This window comes from Lonchura striata, chromosome 2, assembly GCF_050655825.1.
Source record: "Lonchura striata isolate lonStrDom1 chromosome 2, ASM5065582v1, whole genome shotgun sequence".
Lineage (NCBI taxonomy): Eukaryota > Metazoa > Chordata > Aves > Passeriformes > Estrildidae > Lonchura > Lonchura striata.
In genome coordinates this window covers 110,369,297-110,383,840 of record NC_140704.1, presented here as the reverse complement: position 1 = coordinate 110,383,840, position 14,544 = coordinate 110,369,297, and the positions used below count along the sequence as shown (strand labels likewise).

Genomic DNA, 14,544 nt, shown 5'->3' with positions numbered 1-14,544 from the left:
TCAACAGACAAACCCAGCAGCAACTCAGGTGATACACACCAAGTACCTCTGATACACACTCTGGCTGCTAGTTGTGACCTTTCTCTGCTAAACCAAAGGACTACCTTGATTGTCAGCTTCTTGTTCCTGAAATAGGCTTCATCCATCAATCAGGCTAGGTTTGCTATTATGTTAAGTTTTCAGATCCTTTCACTGTTTCCAAACTTCCTCTTTTGAGTCTTTTCCAGTTTGGCCCCATCACCTTTCTTTCTTGGTCTCCAGGCATTATCCCTGACCTCAGAAGTTGCACATCTTCCTGTCTTACCTTTAAGATCAATGTCTCATGACAATGTGTCATCTCAATACCATGACATTCTTCAGCCTCTGTGCTCAATAATCACATTAGCCCTCTTAGTTATGATGTTGCATTGACACTCAGACATAACCAATCCCACAGCTTCCTGCCACATCAGTCTCAGTCAATGTCAGGGCTGAATCCCTCCTCCTCTAAGCATGGCTTGCCTTTTTTCCTCACAGGCAGTTAGCCAAGATTTGGCTACGTGAAGTCATACATCATCTGCCTGCAGAGAGCTTACCTCAGAATGCAGGGCACTCTTAGAGCAGATGCCTTGTATTTCTAACCAGTCTCCAAATCTCTGCAACATCTGCAAAGTCACTGTGTGATACTGTCCTGGTTTTGGCTCAGTTAGAGTTAATTTCCTTTAAATCAAATAGCTTGGAGCAACCTGTCTGTTACACAGCCACACTGCTGCCTTCAGCCATTAGGCTCTGACATATTAAGCAACACCAAAACCACCCTGAAGTCAAGACCCACTTCCCATAAAACAGAATGGGATGCCAGTAGCTACATTATTAAAGTTCTGGGAGATACACTCTTGCAAGAAGCAAAGAGAAGCTTGGTCAAGAAGTAAGACATAAAATGCCAATAAGTAACTGCTTACAAATGGACCCTTTTTCCTTATTGCCTTCAGGACACCGAAAATTGTACCATTGTACAACTGACCCTTCTTCCCTCTAAAGTTGGCTAACAGAGGAATTTGACATGGTGCAGCCGAAGACACAGTGACAACAATTTGTGATGTTTTCTGACCTGTCTAGTGTTAGAATTTACTGATATTTTACCTTCCTAAAAATCTCCACTTGTGAAAACGCTAGCACCTACCACTATGTTGGCTGTCAGGGCTATTGCACTTCCTTGCTCCGCTCCCCAAAACTGATTTTTCTAACATTGTGTCCCACAGATCTATGAAGATTTAATCTGAATTTTTCATCCTTTGTCCTGCACTGGTCAAAGCTGGACAACAAACCCTAGCAAACTCTTTTGCTCTTTGCTGTCTGAAAACCAGCACACGTACCTATGAACCAGATACGCTGTTATTAGAACACTGTTTCTTTAAGGGACCAGTTCAGTCATCATTCTTGGAAAAGGTTTAGCTCCCCAAGAGAGCTGCTGCACATAATCCTTGGAAAAATGCAGAATGATCGATTTTCCTTCTCCTGGATTACTCTGTTACAGCAATCCTATTTTCTTCCTTAAAATTCCATTTGAAAGCAAAGAGGGATTTACCCTTTAATGAAGAAGGGTTTCTAATAATAAACACACATAAGCTTTAGGAAGTTCTCCTGCCGCAGATGAAGTACAATTTCATTGTTGTCTGAATGCTGTAACACTCCTTACCTAAGTGAAATCTCAGATCCTTCAAGATGGTCTCATGGTGCGGCACTGAATTACAGAGCAGGGAGGAATAATTTTTCCCATTTGGGGACAGCAATCCACAAGCAAGAAAAACCCTGGCATATGATTAATTTTGTGCTTGCCACTGCTTACTGCTGAATGGCTGCTACTCACAACAGCTTGCTTGTTCACTGGAAGCCTTGTTTGCTGATGTATGAAACTTGGCACAGGTTTCGAGGCTGACATCAGAAAGCATCTTTGAATTCGGAAAACCACAGTACCCACTAAGCATATTATCCCCCTCCCTCTGGCTGCTTCTGGAAATACAGCTCTTCCACCAACGCCCTACACCTCCCTAAAAATACCACTCAACTCTTACTACTTAAAAGAAAAACAAACTGGTGCTTCCATGTCCACAAGCAAAGACAACAGTAGGAAGTTACCACAGAACTGTGCGTATCAGAAGGAATCAGACAAGAAAGGAAATAAAAAGCACCAGCCCAGACTCTATTTTTTTCAGATTTCTTTCCCTTGGGACCCAAGTATTGCCTCTCTTTCCATAAATCAGCAGATCCTCTTTACACAAAGATCTCCCAGGCAGAGCATGAGAGGAGCCCACAGCCTCCACTGCTAGGAAGCCACAAAACCTCATCTACAAAGCTGCCAAGGGAGAGTGATGCAAAACAGCTTTAGGAGCTGGACTGGAAAGGAAATGGGGAAAACAGTGGCCAAATATTCATAATGGAGGAATAAAAAGGCATTTTATGTATAGGTCCGATGACATGCATAGAAGCAAAAAAAATTCTGAAGGCCTGTAGATGGTTTGCTGGGGCAGAAAGTCCAGCAACTTGCCACAAAGTATGTTTTGGAGAAGAAGTTGTGGTGGAAGTCCATTGCTGCTCAAGACAATCAAATTATTGCTTATGGGAGAAAAGTATTTTCCTGGATTTCAACTCTTCAACAAAGGGCATCTACAATCCTGCACACCACTGAAGGAGCTAGCTCAGAAGATGTGTGAGAGTGTTTACATGCCTTGATTCCAATTGTGTCATATAGACATGTTTAAAACCACTTCACAAAAGGTTTTCATTCTTTAATTCTCACATTTCACTGAAAAGTTGTACGCATTATTATAGTTCAGAGCAACCATTATTTTGCAAGAGAATTCTGACAATGTACAAAAGGCTATAAAAGCTAATCTTCCAATTTCTTTATGAAGTGTATACCGCAAAAAAACCTTAATGAACATGAAGCCCTCAACAGAATCAGTAATTTGATAGACTTAAAGAACAATGTCTACTTTTCCCAGCATCTGTCTAAGTTTGATTGTGTTGCTCCAAAGGGCTGCTATCAGGCAATGTGATATACATCATATATACCATCCACACATGGAATATTGCAGCCACTTTTCTCATTCCTGAATGATGATTTTTGACTGCCTTTGTGTGCTGTTGCCCTGCACACAAAGACAACACACAAACCATGGATGCTGTCAGGGTAGCAGCCCTCATTTTGGAGTCTCAGAAGTTCAAGGGCAATTAGAAGGTGGCTGAGAGTTATTATTAACTGTGAGGTTGCTGCCAATCATCAACAACTTAGTCTGTATGTGTGTGCAATTAAGAGAGTAGCAAAAGAGACATTTCATTATGATGTCTGCCCTTCACTCAGATGTGTTTACTAACAAAAAAATTGAGAAAGCAATGGCATGGGGGTGGGAGAGGAACGTTGCTTTACTGTTTTTATACCTGCTATATAAGATAACTCTAGAGTCCTTGTCCCACTCTCACCAGTAACTGTTCAGCTGGTTCAGGTTGCCATTTTGGTGGCTCATTTTTGCTAATCTTCTGCTTCAGTGTTTATGGAGGATATCCCCAATAAACCTGCTGAGTAAAGTGGGTAAAACCATATGCTGGTGCCTACCTGTGCTAGTTTGTATTTCAGGGTTGACTTGTCTTTCTCTTTAAATGGGAAAATGTATTTTGTGTTGTTTTACAAGATTGCTTTGCTAAGATAGTCTAGGAACCCTAATTTCTAACTCCTTTAATAAGCCACAATCTAGAAATCCAAAGAAACCGGTTTAACCAGTGATCAGAACTATCAACAGGAAGCTTTACAAGGACTTTCTGATTAAGCTCCAGTCTCTGTATTTTTCTGCATGAGCTTTTTCTCTGTGCTAAATAACTGAACTCTTATTTTAACCACAGTGGGTCCTGCCTTGCTGCAGGACTGCCAAAGGCTGGACCCAGAGCATCGCTGCTCAACACATGTCATCCCTGAGGCTGAGAGGATAAGAGCTCTCAGTGCCACAGGACAAGGACACATCACTTACAGGTTGAGAGATACAAACAAAGGCACCTACTGGAGAGAGGAGCCCTGATCTATCATTCACACTACAGTTTTCTTTGCTGTGACACAATCACAAGCCAGTGAAACAACTTCTGAAAGTGCTGGCTATTTTAAAACCCAGTCATGAAATTCACCACCCAAAAATATATTCCGTGTAGATGTTTTCAAAGCTGGGTTCCTCATCCTGAGTGGAAGACTGACATACTGTCAAATAAGGGTCAGGCATTTTGGAGGAAGCTTGGAGCCTGACTCCAGCCCAGCTCAGCACCTGCATCCTGCACAACCATGCATGAGCCACCTGGGACAAGGTTTCAGGCATGGAAAGGAGCCCCAGGAGGGTTTCATATCCATTACAACACCTGTGCCCCTCTGTGTCACAGGCAGGTGGGAAGGACACCAGCTTCAGAAGCCTTAACATACTCAGGAACAGTGTTGATTTTAGGATGAATACACAAAGCAGATCCACCTGTATTTCTAGAGGTTCTTTTCATCCAGAATGCCTATTAACTCCAGTGACTACATCCGGACACCCAGGAAAAACAGAGCGCACTCAAATTACTTACTGCTAGACATAGGGTGACACAAAGTGTTAACTCTGCATTTTATTTTTAGCTAGCATCATTGTAGCTCTACAACCATAGGATGAAAACTATTGCCAAAACTGTGTCTCTTGTTCTTATTGTATTTGTATTCTAGATAAAGAGATCTTTATTATGATTGTGGAAATATTCTGGAAAACTGTGTCTGCTGATAAAGATAAGAAGCCAGTTGAATAACAGAAGCTTTCTCACAGCTTTCTTAGCAAGAAAAATATTCAGTTATATTGTCAGACATAATGACTGATCTTTGAATTAGGGTAAAATGTTGCATATATGCTACAAATACTTCTTTGCAAAACATCAAGAAAGCAGTCTACAAATCAAATATTTATTCATTCTTTTGCAGGTATTATTTCTGTCAAGTCTATGCCTAGATTTTATATGCACATCTCAAAAATTTTTCTCTGTGGAATTTGCATAATACCTTGTAAGCATATTCTGGTGTAAGAACTTCCCAGACCATATATCTCATTATGCACAAAATGGACAAAAATTAAAGGGTTGCTTTTCAGTGTTTGATTCCACATGTATTTCTTATAAAGACAGTAATCAGTGGCTAGTCAGACAATAGTCAAGTCAATATGTATGTGTCTGTTTGATACTACAGCTGGGTCTAAAAGCTGTTTCTAAAATCTCTAATGGCCACCTTGTACAACATTCATGTAGATTACTACCTTTCACTGCATTCAGTCATATGTGTGAGAATAACAGTGAAGAAAATTTTTCTTGAGCCAAGTAACACCTATCAGAATTCAATTCATAAAACCTGTGGTTCAATGCAATGTCAGAATTTCTACTGGTGTGGTTCCATGTCTGATGGAAATCAAAGGCTACAGGCACAAATCAGTCCAACAGAGCATACATGGTTCTCAGCCATGGCAGTTTTATCAGAACAGGCATGTGCAAGGGTCAACTCTCACTGGGATATATTAGTCTGCATGCACCCTATTCAGGTGGCCTAGTTCAAAACTACTCAGATTTGGAAGAAAAAGATAACAAAATCATGAGGCACAGGGAGAAATTGTCTTTGGAAAATCAGAGAGGACAGATTTGTTCTTTATAAGCAGGGGGAAGCCAGTTTCACTTCTGAGCTGGATGACACCGCAGCAGAGTATCGATTTTGCTGATGGATACACCTTCAGCAGATGGGAATACATCTTTGCAGCAAGCCAGTTCTCAGCCAATGGCTGCTGTACAGGTCCCACCAGTGCCTATGGCTGTAACCTGGGCAGTCCACATCCCAGCTCAGGGCATGCTGCAGACACAGGTGCACCTCCCAGACATCCCCTGGAAGCCTCTCTGCCTACATCTGCCATGGAAACTAGGATCCCATGCCTCATTTGCCACAACCATCCTTGTCTGTGCATTTACCAGCATGTTGTATCCACTAATAGATGTTGGCAGTATCCTTGGACCATTGCTAAACTTGGTCCAGGCAGCTTCAGCTGTGTTCCCTTCTCAAACTTAGAACCTGGCAACATCCTTGAAGAAATGCAACCAGATTATGACTAATTTGTTCCAACATCATCACATATTTTCCTTTTTTGCAGGTTATTTGCATTAAGGAGACACAGGTCTTAAAATCTGTGGGCTAGCACTTCCATTGACAGGTACTTCCCTAGGGAACGGAGCATGCACTGCAGCCCGCACCCTCACAGATTATTTGGCAAAGACCATTAGGTGGTGAGTGGCAATGGCTGTGCCCTTGCAGGGGGATGCTGATCCTGCCCCTTCCCTCAGAACCCATGGGTTGCCTCTGCAGAAGCAGCCTTTGCATGCACAGTACCTGCCATTTCTGGTATCGTGTTGCCGCATGTTCTTGATAAAATGAACCTTCTTAAAGTTCTTTGGTCTGGGTGATCCTGAGAGTGTCCGACATCTGAAAAATAAATCAGTTGCAAGGGAGGGGAGGGAGAAGAAAAAAAAGTTCTCAGTTCCCTGCTGTACCGCCAAGAAGTCTACACAAAAGCAGGAAGGAAAGACGAGACAAATGATTCAAGTCACCCTGTGCTAGGAATCAGCAAGAACAATAAAGACAATAAGTCTGGAAACGCGACAGCTCAAACAAAAAAAAATATTTAAAATAATAATGAGAAAAGGCACCATCCCCCTCCCTTCATGCCAAAAAAAAAAAAAAAAAAAAAAAACCTCATTAAAAAATATCAGCAAAGTAAAACTTCCTGTAATCTGCCATGACAGTTTAGCCCAAGCTTTCAGAAGACAGAAAAATTAAGCCAAACCAAAACCTAGTAAATATGCAATTTTACCCACTCACACCAACACCCACGCTTTTGTATGCTCCTCTGCTATTGATAAAGGAGCCATTGTGGGAAGTTCTTTCTTGTTTTAATTTTAGAAAGATTTAAAATCTCCTATTTGCAAAGATAATTCCTATTTGATTTTAACTCTAAATATTACTTTTCACATTCCTAACAGTATACAAAACAACTGACAATAAAATAAACTACCCCAGAATAAAATAATCATTCTTCAAAACATTAAGCCTTAAATCTATTTTACATCTGAATGTGCTTTATAAATTCCAGTTACAGAAAGAAATTGCCAGAGGAAGGAGAGATGAGACAAACAGCAATATCCTCCCCCTGCCTTCCACCCTTGCTCTTTCTCATCAGTGCATGTGAAAGCATTCTCTGTTTCATCTCAGGGCTGTTTTGTTGCAGGGCGAGGCAGAGCTCACAGGCACTGGAGACGAGTCCTGTGCTCCCAGCACAGCCAGGGCTGGACCATGGCTGCTGCATCCTCCATGGTACCTACAGGACCAGCATCCTCTGCCGGTGCATGGGACCAGCACAGTTCCTCAGTGCTGAGCTTCCCTAATGTTTCTTTTCCAACCTCTCCCCTGCACAGGCAGAGTTCAGCAGCTTCTCAAGCCCATGAGGTTATTATCTTGGACTGAAACCAAACACCATCATGTGGTACAGGCCCACCGGGAGGGGCACCCCATCACTTTGCCATTTCTGCCTTCCTCCTGCTAGTAAAAGCCTTGAGATTCCCTCACTCTCTGATCACAATTAGCCTTGCTAGCTTCTTCACAGGAAAATGGCACCAAGAGAGACATTCTACCACCAATTCTGCAAATTAGCAAGTAAAAATACTGCCTGGCAAACCATACTTTGTTTATATCTTTTACCAATTATACATGTTTGAATCACTTGTGGGAACTTCATAACATGCTGGTAAGCATGCAACAGTGAGCTTTGTAAAAATAATCAAGCTTTGGTAATAAGCCAATTGGTACAGCCTCTGCTATCTTTGCTTCGAGGTAAGGAGAGACAGCCAATCTGCATGTGGACAAACAAGGCTGTAGGCTAAACACCAATATAAACCAGCTGAATTACAGGTCCTAAGATAAAGAGGCAGTCAAACTTAGGCTGCCGTCTTGCCGAACAGCTGACCTGGAAGCATTCCATGCACTGGTCAGATTACTGACAAGCCAGTTTCTGACTGTTAAGCAGTTGCTCCACTTTCCATCACCCCAGAGGACTGACTAGTGACTAATTACTGTGGTCCCCAGAGAAGGAAGCTGTGGTCTCCCAGATGCACAAATCAAACCACACTGAAGCAGTCAATATAACAAGGATAGGACCAGTTTTATTAGTGGGGTAGCAGTCACAAACCTACCAGCCAACACACACACAGCAATGCTGGGAATCAAAATAAGCTTGCATGTGTTCAGAAAACAGACAATAAAAATTCATTAAAAATACTAGCCCTCAAAAACTTACTGTATTAAACCATCTGTACATACTTTTTAAATGTACCACAGATGTTAGGGTACTACTGACTAGGGGCTAGTCATTCATATTGGTGACAATGAAATTTTTCTATTTATCAAATCTGGCATTTTAATTCCTGACATTTTGTCTAAATACTGCTTTTTTGTTTATTGACCTAAAGCCAGGGAATGTGCAATTCGTATCAGCCACCACCTCGCAGGGCATGTAAAGTTTTAAGAATATCTTAATGTGAAGACCCAGCTACTTTTCATCATGAGGAGGGAGAGCAAGCCTGCCCATGCATGTGTTTTACAGACAAGAAGCCAGAGAGAGAATAAATAAAATGACCTCCGCAGTGGGGCGTTTTCCTCGATGTCCTCCAGAGTCTCCAGAGAAGATCGCTGGGAGATCAGCCGACGTCTGCAAAGAAAGCAGAATACAAAATATCACTGCTGATTAGAGAGCACAAGGAAGTCCTCAGAGCTGTTACTGAGTAAAGATCAAAAACCGCCCTTCACTAGCCAAGCCACACCTTTGGATACTAATAAAGTTTGTTCTGTTCTGCTTATCTTAATCTGTTTGATTCCACCCAGAAGCAAACTTACTCCATATGAGCTGCTACAGCAAAGCAGAAGTTTCAGCTTTTCAACAGCTCCTCCTCAGTTTGTGCTCCCCTTCCTTCAAGGGTTTAACACTCATTTAACACAGTCCCACATATGCTGCAGTACAGCTGGCAATGCTACAAGTACAGAGCTTTGACAAAATAATGCATACATAGAGCCACAGAGATTGCCTGTCCTTCACACTGCCACAGGGACACTTCTCTTTGCCCCTTGCACTTTCTACCAAGCAAGTGCCACTTGTTTCTCCATGATGTCCATCTCATCACTCCTGTGAGGAGTGTCTGAAGTGAGATGAAAGATGATAGTGCCAGCAATACTGGTTATAAAAGAGCAGTTTCAACAGAAGTGCTGATCATCCCCATGAGCAGCACAGGTGAGCTAAGCTCCGTTTTAAACAATTTTCCTATGTCTGAGCCACATCCTTCATCCACCTTCAAAGAAATAATTATGGAAATCTTAGCATTACAGGTTTTCTGGCTGGTCTAGCAGGCAGAGTAGATGTCCCAGTACAGGCTTTGTTTTAGCAGCCATTGCTGCTGCACAACCTCCAAACACCCTGACAGCAGCACAAAACAAGAACTGCACCCAACCCTCCAAAAAACCACTATAAATAACATAAATGAATGTGTAAGACACAGCCCACCCACAGGCACATAAAGAGAAATTAAGCTAGCAATCATTGAAGCTACTCCATCATTGATGGGCGTCAAAACAGCTGCAACAGCCAGCAGAGCTGTGGCACTGTGCCCCAGCACCCGGCTGGCAGGAGCTCTGCCAGCACCCATCAATCGCCAGGGCCATGGCTGAGGCTGAATATGAATGACAAAAGTCTCCCAAGACTATCACTATTTCCTGCCCAATTCCCACTGAGCTGCCTTACTCCCTTGATCTGCAAGCAAAGAGTTTCAAGGATGTCGTGAGCACTCTTATATGCTTGAAAGGTGCTCATTAATTTATTTCTGATCTGTATTTTCAAAATAAATTGTTTTCTCTGTTGCTACTGTAAGCAGTTTCTAATCCTTCCTGCAATTCCCTTGCCCCTCCAGTTGTGCTGCTACAACTGTTCCTGCAGCCATGCTGCAAATCTGATTACCAAAATGTTTTTCAGGTCAAAATAACCCTAAGGTTTAGTGATGCAATATGTTATTAATTCAAACACCAAATTTCTATCACTAACCCACAGACAACATATTTCAGGACAATTTGAATGTGCATGCAGCTTCTTGTGTCCTTAGAAAATCACAGAAAACCCCTCAAACAATTTATAGATCAACTAAGTGTGAAGCATAATCCTCTTAGGAAAAATATGCAAACCTAAATCCCCTCAGGCTTTGTATAAACTAGGATTTTAGAAGATCTGGTGCAAGATACGATATATCTTCAAAATGCTAAAAAAAAAGAGTCTGCATTTCAGGATGTGCAGGCATAAACAAGGAAGAAGAGACCAAACCCCTGTCTCCTGCACCCATGGGTGCTCCCAGGACTCCATCCTTTTAATCAGAGAGGACACAGGAATGCTCTTATTGCAAGATATTCAGATCAGGAGGAACTCCTCCTCCTTTTTCAGTTTCACCACTTCATAAGCAAAGCTGGAAGTTTCAACTACCATCACCACTGGTAGATGACATGGCAGATGATAGCTGTTGGGTTTTTAATATCTCTTTATACATCATTAGCTTAATAACACAAATAATGGCACACTCCCATCTTGTGGTGTTCCAACACCAAAAGCATACTTGGCATGTTGTTTGTCAAAGAGAGATAAACAACGGTACAGCCTTGCCACTTTCTTCATACTAAACTTATCAAACTAGTCACTCTGTATCTCCTGTAGATGCCAGGTGCTTGTACAGCACCAGGTGCATATTCCAGCTGCCACTGAAGCCTTTTTCCAAGAGTCTCCTTGCCCAAAGTTATGCACCATCCTCAGCTTCACTGATGATAGTTTCCCAGACTCGGGTTAGAAGATCCTGCATTTGCATATGTCATTAAGGCAGATGCAGTGGGTGGCTGGAACACACATGACTGCATTTCACCAGCTGGTCATCCAGTTGTCCGCTGCAGTCCTCTGGCTTCCCTCACTGCTCTCAACTTCTCAAGCCCAGCAGCAGGGATGCTGCCTCCTGATTTCTGCTTGCTAACCTCAAATGCAGCATAGGCTGGGTGGGAATCACTGCCACCCCTCTCAGTATGAAAGACCTCACATTTATTTTCACCAGTACTGATTTTGCAGTGTTTTGGCTACCTTATATGGCAAGTGAATCGGCACAAAGGAGCAAGGGAAACTCTTTGTTCACCCAAACTTGGGAGAGGAGCATTGATACCTGAGCTCCTCCCTCTCAACTAGGGCATGATACAAGCATAACTCTGCATAAATCCATCCAGGAAGAAAGGAAGAAAACACACATAAAAGGTACTGACACAGGTAGCAGTGAGAGCAAGGATATCCAGCCCAGACCCCAACCCAGCTGAAAACTGCCACAATCTTTCACCTCTCCCCTGAATTATTAGTTTTATTTACTTCAACTCACAGCAATGTCAAAGAAGCACCAGAGAGGAGGATTTGGAGCAACTCTGTTGAAATCAGTTCATACTGTCCAGGAATCACACCCTCTTTTCACTGAAGAAGCTCAGCTTCAATGAAGAATGTACAATTATTCCATTTTATCTTAAATCTTTATTTCTAGGCCTAATTAAGATGACCTAAATACCAGTATTTTATAAGCTTTCCACAGCTGGATATTATACTAGCAATGCCAACTAATGAACCTACCTGCTGAGAACAAAGTCACATCCTGTGCCACACACACAGGACAAAAAACAATTCTGGAAAAGGAAAGCTTTTGAAAGGATCTGCCAGGGAATACAAGAAAAATCAGTTTTCCACTGACTTCATTAAGAATTAATCACCTCAACTGGTGTTTAGTATTTAAATTAATCATCTTTCTCTCTTCAGGCAAGCAGCCAGGGTTTGTCCCTACAACTCCTAAAAGGGTTATTTTTCAAAAATTGATTAGCATGTTATAGCAGCTGGTATATGTAGACACTTGCACTGAAACAACCCAAACTGCTTCACCATGATTCCAATGTAAAGCTGTGTTGATACCTATTTTGTGTTTAAAAATACCCTATTTCAATAATAATTATGGGAAAATCGTTCTACTGAGGAGGAAGAATATATGCAGAACAAAACACAACAGCACTACATGACTCACACAGGATTCAGGCTTTGGGGTAAGTCTCTAAGCAGATGCAATTTCAACATAAAATGCTTTAAAACTTTTGTAGATTAAATGTCAAACTAACCCAAAAAACACAATTGACCTTAATAACCAAATTAAAGATGTTTCAACAAAAATGTTAATTTCTTCTAGCCCACATAAAGCCTTAAAAATTCTCCTAGCTTAATCACCACATTCTAGGTATACTTCAAACTCACCCTCACTCCCCACAGCCAATGCACACAGAAATAGGTAGTTCAGTACTGGAAAGATGATGACCTCTTCATTCTAATGATCAGCCCCTGCAGGACAATGGTCAAAGTCTCATGTAACTTACAGATTTCTTTTGTTTAAAAACCAAATAATATCACTTTCCCTTCAACACCTACCTAAAATAATTTTTGTCTGTTTCTTTGCTGTTGGTTCCCTGTGCATGTGCCCAGAAATAACCAATACCCTGCAAACAAATTCCAAGTGCAGACCAAAGAAAGAAACTAAAGAGACATTTGATGCCACGGTATTTTAAATGGCTGTTTTCTGAGATACTCATGATCCTGATTGCATACTGGATTTATCTTTGACCAGCTGTCTGAATCTCTGTGGAAGTTTCTTAAAAGCTAAAATGTTGTCTTCGTTTCCCCCTCTCCAAAGTCAGATTAATACATGGCTCGGCTGCAAAAATTAAATAAAATACAAGGGCAAAAAAAGAAACTAAATAACAAGGAAAAATGAAAAAAGGCAGGTCTGTAGCCAAAATTGCAAATAGCCAAAGCAAGTAGACTGCAAATATATTCACTGTAACGATCCCATCAATCAGTGGAATATTATCTTTGCTCTCAGCTGCTGCAAAATACTCAGCTCAGCTATGTTAAACATACAAAATCTTAAGCCACATAGACAGGAGGTAATAAAAAAAGGGAAGGAGCTGCAATCAGAACACTGGATAAATTCATCCAGGAAGAAAGGAAGGAAGGAAGGAAGCCAATGATAATCCAAGAGATAAGGAAAAATGAATCCATGGGTAATGACTTTCTAGCACAGCTACAAAATCAGGAAGAAAAAGATACATTTTAAATACAACTAATTTCTATGAAAGTTGGGGGTGTGATTTTCCCCTTGCTTCTGTTAAAATCACAAACCTGTAACAGCTGAAGCCGGCAGTGTGGGTGCTGCTGGCTCCCAGAACAAAAAAAGAGAAGCCCTTCAGGATAAGCTTCTTTATCTGGAACAACTGCATCCCTTCAGAGATGCAGTGACATGGGACACAGAAGTGCCAACCATCTGAGCACTTGCTGGCTGCATTAACACTGATGGGAGAACTTGGCAGGACAAAGACTGAAGACTGCTGGCAGCTCCCACATGCAATGGGCTACCTCCTCCCTTCAGGTGGCCAGGCAAAATGGGCATGGGGCAGAAACCTCTGGGCCATCAGCCTTCTGATCACAGCTGTGTTTATACTAATGTGGCCTTGGAAGCATCAGACAAGCAAAGGACTGCTTGACGCTTTGAAAATGTTGGATTCTTTATTTCCACTGTGCCTTCCTCACAAAAGATGTATCCTACACACAGAAACACTATCCTGGATAGGTGCAGAAGGGGAGTGGAAAGAAAGTAAACATAAAACTTACAATAATTAGAAATGAGATCAGGATACCTGTAAGGATACCTCAGGGCCTGCCTAAAGGTTTAAGTGAAGAGTCTCCCTCTGCATCCATCTACCTCTGAAAGGTGCCACCTCCAGACTCAAAGAGGTCTTGCTCAAAAGCCAATCTGTCCTTTGCAAACACTCCCTGAGGAGCTGCCAAAACTGGACTTGCAGTTCACAAAGGTCAATCCAGGCAGAGCATCACCTTGATCCTCTACGGGAACAGCAACATTAGGGCTGTTTTTTTCATTTGGGCTTCATATTGTTCCTTCCAGCACCAAAATGGCTTGAACAGTAAAAGGAAAACAAGGAGAATATTCAGTGAGATTTAAGATTAGGCTTCCATGTAGTAGAATGAAAAAAAAAATCCCCACTAAAAGCAAATTTTTATTTATATATATATATGTATGTATGTGTATGTATATTATATATTACAATATTATGGCTACAAACATATCCTGCAGGCTATTCTGAGTTTTGAGTAAGTCATCATTTTCCATTCTCTTCCTAACTTCTGTGGAGCTGGATTTGGTATGAACAGAAGTGCAGCCACTGGCTTTCTCCCCACTCCAGGGCCAGAAGAGTAGGTACAAGCAGAGCTGCTAGATGCAGGCCATGCCCTGTCCCCAGCAGCTCCAGCCCTTTTGTCACTCCAGGGAAACTTAAATGCCACTTCTCTCCTACTGCTGCTCAGCCAG

At 41.8% G+C, this 14,544-nt stretch overlaps 1 protein-coding gene across 2 annotated transcripts in view; it reads right to left on the bottom strand.

Moving 5' to 3' along the window:
* Window positions 1-14,544, bottom strand: part of CABLES1 (Cdk5 and Abl enzyme substrate 1) — a 71,700-nt gene that overhangs the window by 29,143 nt on the left and 28,013 nt on the right. For both annotated transcript variants that reach the window (XM_085572003.1, XM_021551555.4), the window contains exons 2-3: window positions 8,706-8,777; window positions 6,407-6,499 (exon numbers count right to left, since the gene is read on the bottom strand). In XM_085572003.1, the coding sequence (XP_085428129.1) occupies window positions 6,407-6,499; window positions 8,706-8,777 (165 nt within the window). The remainder of the gene's footprint in view (window positions 1-6,406; window positions 6,500-8,705; window positions 8,778-14,544) is intronic.